The 17,709-nt window shown below is 40.1% G+C and overlaps 1 protein-coding gene across 4 annotated transcripts in view; it reads left to right on the top strand.

Moving 5' to 3' along the window:
• The window catches only part of IPO8 (importin 8), a 56,600-nt gene that overhangs the window by 34,549 nt on the left and 4,342 nt on the right, over positions 1-17,709 (top strand). For all 4 annotated transcript variants that reach the window (XM_036456697.2, XM_036456702.2, XM_036456701.2 and 1 more), the window contains 6 exons: positions 1,821-1,946; positions 2,820-2,917; positions 5,809-5,904; positions 8,322-8,542; positions 13,976-14,181; positions 16,987-17,190. In XM_036456697.2, the coding sequence (XP_036312590.1) occupies positions 1,821-1,946; positions 2,820-2,917; positions 5,809-5,904; positions 8,322-8,542; positions 13,976-14,181; positions 16,987-17,190 (951 nt within the window). The remainder of the gene's footprint in view (positions 1-1,820; positions 1,947-2,819; positions 2,918-5,808; positions 5,905-8,321; positions 8,543-13,975; positions 14,182-16,986; positions 17,191-17,709) is intronic.

The following is a 17,709-nucleotide window of genomic DNA, read 5'->3' as shown; positions in this document are numbered from 1 at the left end:
AAATTTTTAAGTTTGACATTTCTAGAAAGCAAGAACTGGGATGAGCTGGGGTTACTTTAGTCTGGGATTGAAAAATGCGAAGTGATGGGCATGCCTTGTCAGAAGTGTGAGTTAATTGTTGTGCTCTCTATTATGATGCTTCGGAATAGAATCAGTAATGCTGGCTATTATAAACCAAAGGGAATTTGTAGAGGAGGGAGGCTACTTTTCCATGGTATCCAAGCAATTTGAAGATGCTAGACCCCAAGGCATCAGGGAGATACAATCTGTACAGTACACAGATAGGAATGTACAAGAAAATCATGTTACTGCTTAAGAGCAGTTGTCCCCAAACTTTTTATTACTTAGTAAAAATTAGTGAGAATTGCGCATGCACTTCTAATATATATGAATATATTTACATACATAAAAATGGAAATGCGAAAGGATAAGATTAAAAGTGTTCTAGTACATTCTTCTTCCATCTGGTGGATCATCTTGCACACTGCCTAGGGCATTAGTTGGCAAACTGCGGCCTGCGAGCCACATGCGGCTCTTTGGCCCCTTGAGTGTTCTAACGCCACTTTTCAAAATAGACTCGCCCAGGCCGAAAACTGACTTCTGCGCATGGGCCACGAAGTTTCAGTTCGCACTGTATGTGCGTGCCTGTATGTGGTATTTTGTGGAATTGCCACACTTAAGGGGCCAAAGAGCCACATGTGGCTCGCCAGCCGTGGTTTGCTGACCACTGGCCTAGGGCATATCCTCCTTATTTTTGAAGTCATTGCTGTAAAGCAGTAAAGCAGTAGTTCTTTTTTCTTTTCTTTCTTTTTTTTTTTTTTTAAATCCTCACCTGAGGATATTTTTTTTTCATTGATTGTTTTTAGAGAAAGTGGGAAGGAGAGGAAGACAGAGAGAAACACCATTGTGAGAGAGACACACAGATTGGTTGCCTCCTGTATGCCGATGACCAGAGCTGGGAGCCTGCAGCCAGGGTACACGTCATTGACGGGAATCGAACCCTTCAGTCAACCCTCTGTGCTCTATCCACTGAGCAAACTGGCTTGGCTAGAGCAGTAGTTGTTAAACTTTGGTATGTGTGAGAACCACTAAGGAGCTAGTTAACGTGAAGATTCCTGGTTTGTATCCCAGAGGTTCTGATTCTTAGTTTGAGGCAGCGCCCAGGAATCTGCATTTTCATTGATTATTCCAAGTGATTCTCATGCAGGTGAAACAGTAATTAGAGGTGTTTATTGTTAATAGGATCTCTGGATACAAGTGCCTTTCTTTACTTTCTTATTAGAGCAAATGCAAAACAGGTAACATAATCTAGTAGCCAGAAAAGAGTAGGCACTGGTAAATGCAGGAAATTAGGTGACTAATTTTAAAACAAAAGGAATTCTTAAAGTGTTACACTAATAAACACAATGATTTATGTGACATGAGTAGAGTCTAATTTAACATCTTATTTCCCCCAAGGTCAACTTTTATAGCAAAGTATGAATTTGTATAAAAATTAGCTGAATAAGGATATTACTATAGACCCCCCTTATCCTTAGGGTATATGTTCTAAGACCCTCATGGACACCTGAAACTGTGGATAATCCAAACCCTATATATATATATGATTCTTTTTCTATGCATGCACACCTATGATAAAGTTTAGTTTATAAATTGGGTGCAGTAAGAGATTAACAACAACAATAATAAAACAGGACAATTATAATAATATACTGTAATAAAAGCTGTGTGAATGGCTTTGTTATTAAATGAAATATGGGTTATGGAACACAAGCACTCTGAAACTATGCCTTCTAACTAGATTATTTTTTTCTTTCCAGAATTTTATGAAGAGATTCTTTCCCTGGCATACAGTTTAACCTGCCGTGGCATTTCCCCTCAAATGTGGCAGCTTCTAGCTATATTGTATGAGGTTTTTCAGCAGGATTGTTTTGAATATTTCACAGGTATGGTTTTGACCATGTAACATTTTTGCTTTTCTGTGTCTAGATATTATTTCCTTTAATACTTGAAAGAAAGACATAGGTGATTTCTATACCAATCAGAAAATAATTATTCTTATTTCCCTGTCAAGGTTGGGGCTATTGTAGCAGTGATTTTCAGCTTCAGGAATATAGGCCATGGGAGGGAGCCTGTGTTTCCTATGTATCTTAAATTAGTTTGTGATCAGAGAATATTTTCTGTACATTAATTCAATTACTATTTTCTGAATGCTGACTATATTCTAAGCACTATTCTAAGCTCAGTAATACTGCAGTGAACAAAATAGCCTTTGCTTTTTAAAAATATGTGTTTGAGAGAGGGAGACAGAGAAACATCCATGTGAGAGGGAAACATGGATTGGCCCACTCCTGCATGCCCTGTATCTGGGTTTGAGCCAGCAGCCCCGGGCATGTGCCCGCACCAGGAATCACACCGGCAGCCTTTCAGTGGGTGGGAGGACATCCAACAAACTCAGCCACACTGAGCAGGCACCCTTGCTTCTTTGATGTTTTCATTCTAGTATGAGGAGAAGGGAAGGCATGGAAATGCACAGTCAAGGAAGAAAGTATGTAGTATGTCAGATGGTGATGAGTGCTGTGGAGAATAATAATAATAATATTTAGAACAACCACTACATCAAATGAGCAATTTAGTCTTTCTGGTCCACATTTCACTCATCTGTAAATAGGGTGGATCTATCACTTTTGTTTCTAGCCTTTTGTAGTAGCAAGGAAAGATAGTGATGTGTGTGTGCGACAGAAATGTGGTTTCAGGGGGAATAATTTATTTCTCCTTCTACTAGCCAAGTCTTACTGGGATTTTGAATTTTTTTCCAGACATGATGCCACTCCTGCATAATTATGTGACAATTGATACAAATACTTTACTGTCAAACCCAAAGCACTTAGAGATACTTTTCACCATGTGTAGAAAGGTAAGGGGTGTAGTGTTGACTCTTTCAATTTGTTTCTTATACATTTAGTTCTTTTGTATTGCCTTCATCGACATATATTTGTCATTTTGTTTTTTTTAAATGGAGGTTGGAATTGTGATTTGAAAATTTCATATTGTCTGTTGTGCTGAAGAATGTTTGCCACTTTCCTAGCTGTGTGCTTTATAATGTTCAGAGGTAAATGATTTTCTTTGTGTTTTGATTTTTCTCTCAAAATTGCAAACTTACTACCTGATTAAATAAACATGCTAGGAAAATAACCACCCAGTTTGTTCTCAGTGATTTTTCTTTTAATTGAATGTATATATTGGAAGTCAGTAGATATAGGATGTAAGACAAAAGATTAAAATTGTTGGAAAAACAGCATCATTTAGGTCAGTCGAGGATAATTTATAAGCTACATAATAGTAACTGTTATATTTGTGCACTAACATGATTATTTACTGTGTTATCTTTGTCACAGGTTAGATTTGGCCTTCTGTTAGTTTTAACTGGAATCATTAATGGCTAAATAATGTTTTCTTTCCAGAGTAGAATATATGTATATGTATAAATATAAAACTGTATTGCATATAGTTGGCAGAGTTTATAAAGCTCAAATAGCCAGACCTAAAAGTTTGGCCTTGAAGTGGGAAGTAAAATACTGTGTACAATCTATTTTCCTCACTTGGACAGGATGTGTTTTGGGATCTGCTAAGAGTGCTTAACCAATAATCAGTATCTGATTTAGGTCTCATTCAGCTAAAAAGAGCCTGGGAGATATGGGGAAGTCACTAAGTTTCATTGCATATAAACTGAAGGAATAGGATCATAATTTTTAAAGATGCCTTTCGTCTATAGTTCAGTTGTTGAATCCTAATCACTTGGCATTCTTCAATTTTTCTTAAGTTACAGAAACAACTACTAGTGAGGAAAAGAGGAAGAGAAAGCAACAAGTAGAAAACACTAACAGTTCTACATGTTCATTAGTAATATAGCAGGTAGAATAAAAGTGATATTCACTATGATGTACTTAGACTTGCCAAGTAGTGAAAATGTTTCATATTCTTGGATTTAATAATAATTAATACTTATTGAACTCTTCCCGTATACCAGGTATTTCCTAAGCACTTTATATTTATAAATATATTTAATCTTTACAACATTATGAGGAAGGTAACACTTTTTGTCAAAGAGGAGACAGAACCACCATTTCTTGCGCTGTGCCTGAAGTTTAAGAAACTGTCCTAAGTCACAGTGTGCTGCAGCCAGATTTGTTCCCAGGAAGTCTGGTTCCAGAGCTGGACTTAATTTAAGTTTTAAGTCACTGAAATATATTTTGTTTTTTCTCCTTTTGAGAGAGTGGGAGCAAGAAAACAAAACCAACCAACAAAAAATCCCCCCAAGTAAATGCAATTTTGGGAAAAAGGGATGATTTTTTTTCCTTTCTGTATCATACAGCCCCATGAGGTGTGTGTATATGTGTATATATATATCACCCTTCTTTTACAGATAGGAACAGTAAGACAGAGAGAGGTTAAGTAGCTTTTTCCAAAACACAGCTACTTATGGCAGAGCTGGAATTTAAACCCAGGTCTTGTGATTCCAGAGCCCATTCACATTTAGATTCTTGATTTTAAACATATTGCCCTGGAGGTGGAATTTTAGATTTATGTAAATAGAGTTGATTCTTGGCTTTGGCTTACCTGCTTACTATTCAATTTACTGTTCCATCTGTTTTCTAGCTTCCAAATATTTATAGCTGTCTCTTTCTTCTTTTTCTCCATCTTTGTGAATGTATGCCTCTAAAATGTCTTTATTATCATTTTAATGGCCTTTTGGGAAGGAATAAAATTAAATGGAAGTATTCAATCTGTTATTTTTACCTGGAATTTTCTTTTAATTCAGTTTTCTTAAATTGTATTTGTCCAGGAAATTATCCCGTTCATCTAAATTTTCAAATATAAAAGGAATAAAGAGCATACCCCATACTATTCTCTTACTTTTAATCTCTCCTTTATTTGTATTTATGTCTTTCATTCCTAATATTTTATTATTTGGTTTTCTTTAAAATTTTTTTAAAAAAAATAAAGTTGTTTAAATCTTTTTTTCAGTGAATCTGTTATCTCTTTTTGTCTATATATTTAATTTCTGTATCAACTTCATTCTTTGGGTTAGGCTTGTTTTTTATGTGTCATGTTTGAATTCATTAATTTTTCCATCTTTTTAAATTTCTAACATAAGCATGCCTCTACAAATTCTCTTCAGGAAACCTTTAAAAGTGTACAATATCGAATTATGATGATTATTATGAAAAAAATGGGTGCATGTGGACAAGAATTCAAAAAGATTGGAAAAATTCAGGGTTTGTTTTATTGTTTAAAATTAGGAAGGCATTTTAAAAAATTATTTTATTGTTTTAGTGCCTTTAAAGAGAAGCTTCCTTTATCTAGATCAGTGGTCAGCAAACTGCGGCTCGCGAGCCACATGCGACTCTTTGGCCCCTTGAGTGTGGCTCTTCCACAAAATATCACGTGCAGGCGCGCACATACAGTGCGATTGAAACTTCATGGCCCATGCACAGAATTTTTTTTTTGTCTCTCAAAAGAAATCTCAGGCATTACTGTTGATATTTGGCTCTGTTGACTAATGAGTTTGCCGACCACTGATCTAGATACATCCCACTTTATTAATCCGAAGTTAAGTAAGTGAATTTTTACTCCTTATGCGGAATTAGAGTAGATAAAGAAGGCAGATGGACTTTAACCTTTCCTTTTTGAGTTGATAAGGTAAACTTAAAAAGCAAGCACAGCTTTGAGTTTAATGGCTGAATTTTTATGGGCTGTCGGCTTCATGTGGACTTGATGAGGCTGAGGTAATTGTAATTGCGGCAGGTACTCTATGGAGACGCAGGAGAAGATGCAGAATGCCACGCAGCCAAACTGCTGGAGGTCATCATTCTTCAGTGCAAAGGAAGGGGGATCGACCAGGTAGCGTCTGTGTGCAAAGCCCCTGATGTTTACATTTAAAATTTGCATTGCCGACTGACCTGTTTACCTTACGATGAAAATTTAAAAATTTTGGAAATTTTATCTTGTATTTTGCTTCGAAGGAGATACACAGAAAAATATGTAATAATTTAAAGGGCTATCAGGCAAATCATAAAGGAGATAAATGTGTAAATGTTACACAATTAGATTCCCAGAGATTAATGTATTTATTTATTTACTTATTTATTTTAAAATATATTTTATTGATTTTTTACAGAGAGGAAGGGAGAGAGATAGAGAGCTAGAAACGTCGACGAGAGAGAAACATCGACCAGCTGCCTCTTGCACACCCCCTACCCGGGATGTGCCTGCAACCAATGTACATACCCTTGACTGGAATTGAACCTGGGACCTTTCAGTCTGCAGACTGATGCTCTACCACTGAGCCAAACCGGTTTCGGCTGGATTCCCAGAGATTTAAACTTTCCTGTTTCTGTGTGTGTTATTCCCAGATTATTTTTTTTAAAACAGAAATGAATATTCTGTGTAAAAAAGAAAAGTTTTTTGTTTACTGATTTTGGAAAGTATTATAAATTTTAAACAAGATTAACTTTTGATGCTATTGTGGTGTGATAATCAATTACTGAGAAAAAAGTGTTTAGGTTAAAACTATGGAGTCATCTCTTCTTTCAGGCCTGTAACTTTTTATAACACCTTTTCTGAGATAAAATTCACATACCATACAACTTACCTATTGAATGTGTATAGATTTACCTATTCTAGACCTTTTACATAAATGAAATCGCATGTGGTCCTTTGTGAATGACCTCTCTCTCTGAGCATAATTTTTTTTTTAAGCATTGGCTTTATATATTTTTCAGAGAAGAAGGGAGAGGGAGAGAGATAGAAACATCAATGATGAGAGAGAATCATCGATTAGCTGCTTCCCGCATGACCCCCACTGGGTATCGAGCCCCCAATCTGGGCATGTGCCCTTGACTGTAATTGAATCCTGGACACTTCAGTCCATAGGGTGATGCTCTATCCACTGGGCCAAACTGGCTAGGGCAAGCATGTTACAATTCATGAACCTACATTGACATGTCATAATCACTCAAAGTCCATAGTTGACATTAGGGTTCACTCTTTTTTAAAATATTATATATATATATATATATATATATATATATATATATATATATATATTATTGATTTTTCACAGAGAGGAAGCGAGAGGGATAGAGTTAGAAACATCGATGAGAGAGAATCATCCATCAGCTGCCTCTTGCACACCCCCTACTGGGGATGTGCCCACCACCAAGGTACATGCCCTTGACTGGAATCGAACCCAGGACCTTTCAATCCGCAGGCCGACACTCTATCCACTGAGCCAAACCGGTTCTTGCTCACTCTCTTTTAAAAAAAAAAAAAAAAAAAAAAAAAAAATTCTTTATTATTAAAAGAATTACATATGTTCCTTTTTCCTCCCACTGACCCCCTCCAGCCCCACTCCCACCTCCCACATCCCCACTCTAGGCCTTTAGCACTCTATTGTCTGTGTCCATGGGTTATGCATATACACATACAAGGTCTTTGAAGGTTCTAGAGTTTGGACACATTTATAATCACATATATCCATCCTTATAGTAGCATATACAATAGTTTCATTGCCCTAAAATTCCTCTGTTCTGCCTGTTCATCCATCCTCCTTTTAAACTTTGATTTTTAAAATTTGCTTTTAAAATGAGCTTATTTTAAAACCTCAGAATTTTATATTACGCAAATGAATTTCAGTCCAACCATTGTTACCAAAAATAATGATTGGAAAATATTTCTAATAAAATTAGTTCATCAATATGCATTTTTGAATTGGGGTCAGATTTTGCTTTATTGTACCAAGTCCACCCTGTTTTTCTTTCCTTTTCTTTTCTTTTCTTTTCTTTTCTTTTCTTTTCTTTTCTTTTCTTTTTTTACTTATATAAATAGAAATTTTCTTTCTCAAGAGAAATTCTAATCACATAATGCTTATTCTCAGCCCTATTCACTTATCTCCCCAATTTGGTTTATTACCATACTCCTTTTACCTTAAACATGGAAGGCTGAGTCCATGTTTGGATTACTGCCACAACTTGGGTGTGGACTCTTTAGGACAGTCTCCAGCTAACTGGACTCTGCCCTGAAAAGGGAAGGAGACTTCTGTCATTGCTTCAGCGTCAAAGCCCTTTCATCACTCTGTTTTTTTGAGAATATAAATTAAGTATCTCTCAAAATGATTTAAATAAGCAAAGGTTTTATTGCCATTAAGGGTATCTTATTTATTGATTATACTTTTTTTTTTTTAAACCAATATTCAGCTTTCTATAAAGTTACTTGGTTTCTTTGTGTATGTTGATTCTCTGTTTGTGTTTTTCCTCTAGTGCATCCCACTCTTTGTTCAGCTTGTTTTGGAGAGATTAACCCGAGGGGTCAAAACCAGTGAGCTCCGGACTATGTGTCTTCAGGTTGCGATTGCTGCCTTGTACTACAACCCTGATTTGCTGCTACATACCCTAGAGAGAATTCAGTTGCCTCACAACCCTGGACCTATAACTGTACAGTTTATAAATCAGTGGATGAATGATACAGATTGTTTTCTTGGGTAAGTGTTTTCTTGATTTTATACTGCATATCTTTTTCTAGAAAGCTGAATTTTTAAAAAGTACACATAATATTATATAGAAAGATAATTTTCATATCTTGAGAATTTTTACTGTATTGTTGACATATTTAATTTTTAGAGGGTTAGGAATGTGTTTCACCAGTATAATCTAGTGGAAAGAGTGTTGGCTTTGAAACTTAGGTATAGCTCTTCCCTATTGTTTTTGACTTGTGTATATTGTTACTAGGGACCTGTAGCAGGAAGATTCCTTCAAGGACAGGGCTTCTGGCGGGCTTCCCTCCCACCACCACCACCTCTCCCCACTACTCCCCTGCTCCCCGCCCACACGCTTTCCCTGCCACCTTTGCCCCCCACCCCCACCTCATGCTTTTCCTCCCTCCGCCACGGGCCCCACTTGCCCCGCCCACGCTTTCCCTCTAGAAGCTGCCTTGCTATCCACTTTCCCTCCCTCTTCTTTCTATGCTGTCTTCAGTCTTCACTCCTCCCTCCCTCAGCTTATGCAAATCAACCTCCTTCTTTGTTGGGTTAATTTGCATACTTGCTCTGATGGGCTGTGGGCATAGGGAAGGTACGGTCAATTAGCAATTTTCTCTTTTATTAGTGTAGATATCTCCATGTAATAAAAATTAAGTGTTCATCCTGATTCCATGACTATTAAATATCTGTGGGTAAAAACATTATCAATGTAATTAAGTGTTAAGGAAGTTACTATCATAGTTTGGGATATTGAACACCTTGCAGATCTCCAGGGAGCCTGTTCTCCAAGGTGAGATCAGGATTGCTAGTTGTAGGCCAGGTGCTGCCCTGGTACGAAAGTCTGTACTTACTAGAGGCCTGGTGTATGAAATTTGTGCATGGGGGTGTGTGTCCCTCAGCCCAGCCTGCACCCTCTCCAATCTGGGACTTCTTTAAGGATGTCCGACTGCCCATTTAGGATTGGGCCTAAATGGGCAGTTGGACATCCCTCTCATAATCTAGAACTGCTGGCTCCAAACTGCTTGCCTGCTTACCTTTCTGATTGCCCCTAATCTCTTCTGCCTGCCAGCCTGATCACCCCCTAACTACTCCCCTGCCAGCATGATTGATGCCTAACTGTTCCTCTGCCAGCCTGATTGCCCCTAACTGCCCTTCCCTGCAGGCCTGGTCACTCCTAACTGCACTTTTTTGCTGGCCTGATCACCCACAACTGCCCTCCCTTGCAGGCCTGGTCCCTCCCAATTACCCTGCCCTGCTGGCCATCTTGTCACAGCCATTGTGTCCACATGGAGGCAGCCATCTTTGACCACATGGGGGCAGCCATCTTTTGTGTTGGAGTGCTGGTCAATTTGCATATTACTCTTTTATTAGATAGGATAGAGGCCTGGTACACGGGGGTAGGGGGAAGGGGTTGGATGGTTTGCCCTGAAGGGTGTCCCAGATAAGAGTGGGGATTCTCTTGGGGTGTGGGGTGGCTTGGGCAAGGGGCCTGTGGTGGTTTTCAGGTGGGCCACACCCCCTGGCGACCCAAGTGGAGGCCGTGGTATCTGAAATTTATTTATCTTCTATAATTGAAACTTTGTAGCCTTGAGCAGAGGTCAGGGCAGCCCAGGGCTATGGAAACTTGGCTTCCTCCATCACTGGGGGCAGCTCAAGCCTCCTGTTCTCTCCAGCTCCATGGCTGCCCCCATTTTTGTTTGGATTTATTTATCTTCTATAATTGAAACTTTGTAGCCTTGAGTGGAGTCCAGGGCAGGCCGAGATATGTGGAAAGCTTGGCTTCTTCCATTGCCAGGGAAACCCAAGCCTTCTACTCATTCTGTGGCTGCAGCCAGCTTGGTTGGATTAATTTGCATACTCACTCCTGATTGGCTGGTGGGTGTAGTGGATGTATGGTCAATTTGCATATCACTCTTTTATTAGCTAGGATGTGGAGCACTTACCTAGTTTTCTGATAGGAAAAGTCAGATTCCACCTCCAGTGACCCAACACATAGTAGTGACTGTGTTATGTTAGAATTGGAGCTAATTTGTTTAAAGCATTAGAAATAACGAATATTCTTTTTAAGCTTTGTAAGATATCATTTGGAAAAGTGTTCTTGTGGGCAAAGACTTCCAGCAGGAAAAATAGTTGGGAGACTGCAAAGTGGTGGAGAAATAATGGAGGCCCAAATTACGATGGTAGAATATCTTTATAAACTCCTGTGTTTATTCCAAGTTATTCATTTTTGTAGGAAACTAGAATGTGGCTCTGCTTTAGATTTCTTTTTAAATCCTAGAAGGGATGAACATATTTGAAAAAGAAATTGTGCTTCAAGTCATCTCTGACAAAGATTTAGAGTGCAGGGATTTGGTTATTCACAATGATGCAGGTGGTACTCCTGTTTCTTTATTAGCATCTATAAACAGTTTTCCGAAGATAGAAAGGCTGGCTCAGTTATTGCATGGTCTGGGCATGCTTGGATTGTGCTTCCTTAGATTCTTTAGAGCCCCACTTGATAATTATCTTTTCTGCTGTGATCCCCTTGACACCTGGTATGCACTACTACTGTGTTTCTCTGAAAATAAGACATCCTCCGAAAATAAGACCTACTTACAGGTTTCCTTCTGAGTGAAATATAAGGCATCCCCCCGAAAATAAGGCTCCGTAGGCTAAACATGAGAGATTTGGTCCACTGATTCTGAAAGAAATGGAGTCACAAGAAATTCACCAGGAAATTCAGGAATTGGATTGTTATGATGATGTTCCAGAAGATGATGACATGATTGTCATTGAATAAATGAGTAAATTCTTGATACTGTAGGATTCACAGTTTGTCTGGTTTTTGTTGACAACTACCGTACCGTATACAGGTAATAAATTTCCTTTATTTTCATTTAACAATAAATGTGTACCGTATTCTTCTTCATGGAAAAATAAGACATCCCCTGAAAATAAGACCTAGCGCATCTGTGGGAGCAAAAATTAATATAAGACACTGTCTTATTTTCGGGGAAACAGGGTAGTTAGGACTACATGAATGAGAAAGCCCTCAGGGAAGTATGCTCATGTTAGAGCATACTACTTTGGGTAGTGACTTGAATGAATCAAGCAATGCAAATAATGAAGAATAACAGAAGCTTGAAATATATAATGAAGAATAACAGAATACATCATTGAGTTTGTTGTATATTATTCTCATTTTAAACAAATTGAATAACTACAAATGAATTTTTTGTTCATGACAGAGTTTTAAATGTTATACCATACTAGGGGCCCAGGGCATGAATTCATGCACCTTGAAAGGAACTGTGGGCCATGAGGCTGTGGTGGGCAGAGGGGCGGGTCTCAGCCCATCCTCCGCGCCCCCTCCTGGCCCCTCTGGCCATGGCCTCTGATCCTCTCTCTGCTGGCAGCCCCACTCCCATCGCTGCTGCTCCCACACGCTGATGGTGCCAGCCCCTCTTACACCCACTGATGGCGTGGAGTGATTAGGGCCGGCGTCAGCAGTGGGTGTGAGTGGGGCTGGTGCCTTCAATGGGTGTGAGCAGTGGCTGCTGCCCCGATCACCCCTCAGGAGCAGGGGGAGGTGGAGAAGCTCTCAGGGGCAATTGGGGCTGATAGCCCTCTTACCCACTGACAGTACCTAGTGATTGGGATCGGCGCCAGGCGCCAGCAGCAGAGGTGAGCTGCAGTGCTGGCTGCGGGTGTGAGTGGGACTGGTGCTGGCTGCGGGTATGAGTGGCAGCTCCAGAGCCGGCAGCGGGTGTGAGAGGTGATTGCCAGCCCGATTCGCCCCTCAGGAGCAGGGGGAGGTGGAGAAGCCCTGAGGGGTGATCAGAGCTGGCAGCCACCACTCGCACCTGCTGATGGTACTGAGCAATTGGGGACAGTGCCATGCGCCAGTAGCAGATGTGTGTGGTGGCTCCAGCACTGGCAGGGTGTACGAGTGGGGCAGATGCCAGCAGCAGGTGTGAGTGCCCAGTGGGACCATGGTTTGCAGGAGGAAAGAATCTTCAGTAACCACTAGAGGCTCTCCTAAGGGCAGTTAGGGGTGACCAGCGACTGGCATCCCACCTTGATCTGGCACCCCATCTCACCTGCTCCACCATTCTGCCATCGCCTATACCTGCATGTTTCACACTCTGCCTCCTGCTGCCAATGCCTGCTGTGTTCCATGTGCACCCCTGGTGGTCAGCACATGTCATAGCGACTGGATGTTTGGCTGTTTGGTAAATTTGCATATTAGGGTTTCTAATTAGTAGTCTTTTTATTCTTAATATTTTTAGTTTCAAACAACTTAGAGGAAACATTTAGTAGAAAAAGTATGTAGTGTACATTGGTAAAACTTCTTTCCTTCATAATTAAATTTTCCTTGTCTTCTGTTATAGATACTGAGTTTTTGAAATAAGTTTTGGCGCTTGGGATTAGTGTAGAGTTTATCTGACAAAAGAGACCAATATAATAAAGACAAAGTTTAAGGGACTCTTCCATTTTTCTCATGGGATAAGAATTTTAAGCTGTCAGATATAGGTATTCCTGCTTTACCGGGTCAGCAGAGGAGGGCAGTTGGGGGCAACTAGACCAGCAGGGAAGGGCAGTTAGGGGGGACCAGATCTTCAGGGGAAGCAGTTAGGGGGTACCAAGTCTGCAGGGAGGGTAATTGGGGCGGACCAGGCCTGTAGGGGAAGGCAGTTAAGAGTGACCAGGCAAGCAGGGAAGGGCAGTTAGGAGTAGCAGGTGAGAGTAGTTGGGGGGGTGGGGAGGGACCAAGCCTTTGAGGGAGGGCAGTTAGGGTGCCTGGGCCAGCAGGGGATGGCTGTTGGGGGTGACCAGGTCGGCAGATGAGGGTAGTTAGGGTTAACAGTCCAGCAGAGGAGGGCAGTTTGGAGTGACCAGGCCAGTAGGGGAGGGCAGTTAGGGGTGACCAGGCTAGCAGGGGAGCAGTTAGGCATTGATCAAGCTGGCAGGGGAGTGGTTAGGGGGTGAGCAGGCAGAGCAGTTAGAGGCAGTCAAGCAGGTGAGCAGTTGGGAGCCAGCAGTCATTGATTGTGAGAGTTGTCCATCTGCCTGTTTAGGCCTGATCCTGGTGGCAGTTGAATATCCCTCGAGGGGTCCCAGATTGGAGAGGGTGCAGGCTGGGCTGAGGGATACACCTCCCCCATCCTCACCCCCCTTGCACTAATTTCGTGCACCAGGTCTCTAGTTTATAATAAACATAAATTGATAGTACAGTAAGATTCACTATATGAATTGCTGACTCCCATAGACCTTTGATGATAATTAGTTTACAAAACTTAACTTTTACATAGGATTTCATAGAATATAAATTGGGGGATATCTCTATTAATTTCAGTGACTGCACTTAGAGAACACCTTAGACATTCCTTTTATAATTTCTTCAGCATTTGTCCTCATTCCTCACATGCACATTTATTTTTCCTTCATAATTTGTAGGCATCATGACCGGAAGATGTGTATAATAGGACTGAGTATCCTCTTGGAATTGCAGAATCGTCCTCCTGCAGTAGATGCTGTGGTGGCACAGATTGTGCCCTCAGTTCTCTTCCTTTTCCTTGGCCTGAAGCAGGTCTGTGCAACCAGACAACTGGGAAACCAAGGAGATCGCTTAAAAGCAAAGAAAACTGATATAGAAGAAAATGGTAAAGCCTTCTAATTGCAGTGAATGCTACAATTGAATTTTGTTTGAGCTTGCATTTTCTTTGAATCTTAGTCTTTTTAAGTTATTAAACAGATTTGTATTCTTTGGCCTATTGCACATTTAACAGATAGTTTGGATTTGGTTGACTTAAATTATATCTTGTGATATAAATTTATATTTGTTTACTTTTGACACATGATTTATTATTGAACCTTGTGAATGTTGTTACACCCTGGGAAATACATTTATAACAAGCTTAAATGATCTCGACAACAAGTTAACAACCCAGTATTTATTTATTTATTTATCCATCTCAATAGTCTCAGTGAAGGCAGCAGTTATGAGTTAAATGAACTATTAGACTTAGAAATGTCAGTATAGCAGATTCATGCTGAGTGCCTGGTTTTTGAGAAATGACTCTCAGGTAACTCGTCATCAAAAATTATAATTGGGAGAGATTTGTGATTTACATATTATATCTATAATAATAAAAGCATAATATGCTAATTAGACTGGATAGCCCAATGACCTTCCCGATGACCTTCTGGACAAAGCCGAGGCTGTGAGGGTTGAGGCAAGCTGCTATGGCTGCCAGGGCTGAGCCCCTTGCACGAATTTTGTGCATCGGACTTCTAATATTTAGAATAAAATGCATAAATAAAGGTGATTTACTTACTTGAGTCAGAATAAGATTGTTAAGTCAGGAAAATTAGATCTTGCCCTATTTGATGCTCAAATGATTAGAGCTTGGATGGAAGGGTTTTGGGTTTGATTTAAGGGCACATACTTGGTTTCAGGTTCAATTCCTGGCCCTGGTCAGACTGTGTGTGGGAGACAACCAATCGATGTATGGTATTTCTCTTTCTCTCCCTATCTTTCTCTTCCACTCTCTCTAAAAATTAATGGAAAAGATATCCTCTGGTGAGGATTAACAACAACAAAAAAGAAAAAGAATATTTTAGTTAATGTTTTTTAATTTTTTTAATTTTAATTTTTTAAAATATATTTTTATTGATTTTTTATAGAGAGGAAGGGAGAGAGACAGAGAGCTAGAAACATCGATGAGAGAGAAACACCGACCAGCCGCCTCTTGCACACCCCCACCGGGGATGTGCCCTCAACCAACGTACATGCCCCTGACCGGAATCGAATCTGGGACCTTTCAGTCCGCAGACTGATGCTCTACCACTGAGCCAAACTGGTTTCGGCAAATTTTAGTTAATGTTTTTGTAAGACTTCTTACAAGGGCCCAGGAAGTACTATTATCCAACTCCAAATGGAATTTTTCTTCTGGTTAAAAACAAAAAATTTTATGGAAAAAATACAATTTTATTTTGATGCTAAATTCTATGGAACTTCTTTTGCAGTAATGTTCCTTTACTAGAAGTCCCCCCACCCCCCCAGCTAAGTATATGCCAACAATATACTTAGAACAATATATAGTAGAATTTTTTTACTATGTTACGATGCTCTCTTTCTAATTTCTTATATTGCTCACTTTTTATTGGCTTATAATTGACTAGAGGTCCGGTGCATGAAATTTATGCATGGAGAAGGGGGGTGTTTCTCAGCCCAGCCTACACCCTCTCCAGTCTGGGACCCTTCAAGGGATGTCTGACTGCCCTCTCACAACCCAGGACTGCTGGCTCCCAACTGCTCACCTGCCTGCCTTCCTGATTGCCCCTAACTGCTTTTGCCTGCCAGCCTGATCACCCCTTAACCACTCCCATGCCAGACTGATTGATGTCTAACTGCTCCCCTAACAACCTGTTTGCCCCCAACTTCCGTTCTCTGCGGCCTAGTGCCTCCCAACTGCCCTCCCCTACTTGCCTGAACACTCACAACTGCCCTCCCTTGCAGGCCTGGTCAGTCCCAACTGCCCAACCCTGCTGGCCATCTTGTGGTGGCCATCTTGTGTGTTGGAGTGATGGTCAATCTGCATATTATTCTTTTATTAGATAAGATAGAGGCCTAGTGCATGGGTGGGGGTCAGCTGGTTTGCCCTGAAGGGTGTCCTGGATCAGGGTGGGGGTTCCCTTGGGGTGTGGGGTGGCCTGGGCGAGGAGCCTGTGGTGGTTTGCAGGCCAGCCACATCTCACAGCAACCCAAGTGGAGGCCCTAGTATCTTTTTTTTTTTTTTTTTTTCTTTTTTTAAATCTTCTATAATTGAAACTTTGTAGCCTGGAGCAGAGCCAAGCCTTCTGCTTGTTCCGTGGTGGCAGCCATTTCTGTTGGGATTTATGTATCTTCTGTAATTGAAACTTTGTAGCCTGGAGTAAAGGCCTGAGCTGGCCAGGGCTTCAGAAAGTTGGCTTTCTCCATCTTCTGGGGCAACCCTAGCCTCCTGCTCTTCCAGCTCAGTGGCTGCAGCCATTTCTGTTGGAATTTACTTACCTTCTATAATTGAAACTTTGTACCCTTGAATGGAGGCCTGGGCCCACCAGGGTGTGTGGAAAGCTTGGCTTCTTCCATTGCCAGGGAAGCCCAAGCCTCCCTCCTATTCTCTGTGGCCGCAGCCATTTTGGTTGGGATTAATTTGCATACTCACTCTGATTGACTGGTGGGTGTAGCTTGTGGGACCACAGATTTAGGCATAGTTGGAAATTGTTTTCATTGAGGAGGATAAAATCATTTTCAATTTAGCAAGCTACAATTAAGATAAGGTTTATTTTTATAATTTTATGTAAAATTATGTGGTAGTTTTTCTATTTCCAGAATGCCACTTTATAATTTATTTTCTTCTTTGGAATTTTATATTTTGTTTTTATATGCTTTGATTTCTTTTCAATAATGAATGGATTCACAGAGGAGATTTCAAGTGATGAAGAGGAAGCAAATATAACTGCGCAAGCCATGCAGTCTAAGAATGGGCGAGGTGAAGAAGAGGAGGAGGAGGATGATGACTGGGATGAAGAGGTCTTAGAGGAAACTGCCCTTGAGGGATTCAGCACTCCACTTGACCTTGACAATAGTGTGGATGAATATCAATTTTTTACTCAAGCTCTGCTGGGTATGTCTTTATTTCCTAAATCTTAAGATATTTTTTCTCAATTATTTCTTCATTCCCCTTTGTTAGAAGTTTTGGGGTTGTTTTTGTTGTTGTTGTTGTTGTTTTACTATGTAAGCAATTTATCAATTTTGTACAGCAAGGGACACTATGCTAGTAAATACATTTAAGGACTTATAAAAGATTGGGACAAAATATTTAGCAAATACATATATTATGCTTAAAATCCACACTTAACAATAACCTTCTACAAATGAATGAGACCAAAAACCCAGTATAATAATGGGATATGTAAATGGAAAATTTATATAATGTAAATAATAAACCAATGAAAATATTTAGAAAATTATAAAATCATAATGAAAATTTTTTATTATTATAGATTTAAAAAAATATATATATATTTTATTGATTTTTTACAGAGAGGAAGGGAGAGAGATAGAGAGTTAGAAACATCAATGAGAGAGAGTCATCGATCAGCTGCTTCTTGCACATCCCCTACTGGGGATGTGCCCACAACCA

The sequence above is a fragment of the Pipistrellus kuhlii genome, unplaced genomic scaffold (assembly GCF_014108245.1).
Source record: "Pipistrellus kuhlii isolate mPipKuh1 unplaced genomic scaffold, mPipKuh1.p scaffold_m20_p_3, whole genome shotgun sequence".
NCBI classification, from domain to species: Eukaryota; Metazoa; Chordata; class Mammalia; order Chiroptera; family Vespertilionidae; genus Pipistrellus; species Pipistrellus kuhlii.
The sequence above is the reverse complement of the archived record's forward strand: the minus strand, read 5'-3'. Positions and strand labels throughout refer to the sequence as shown.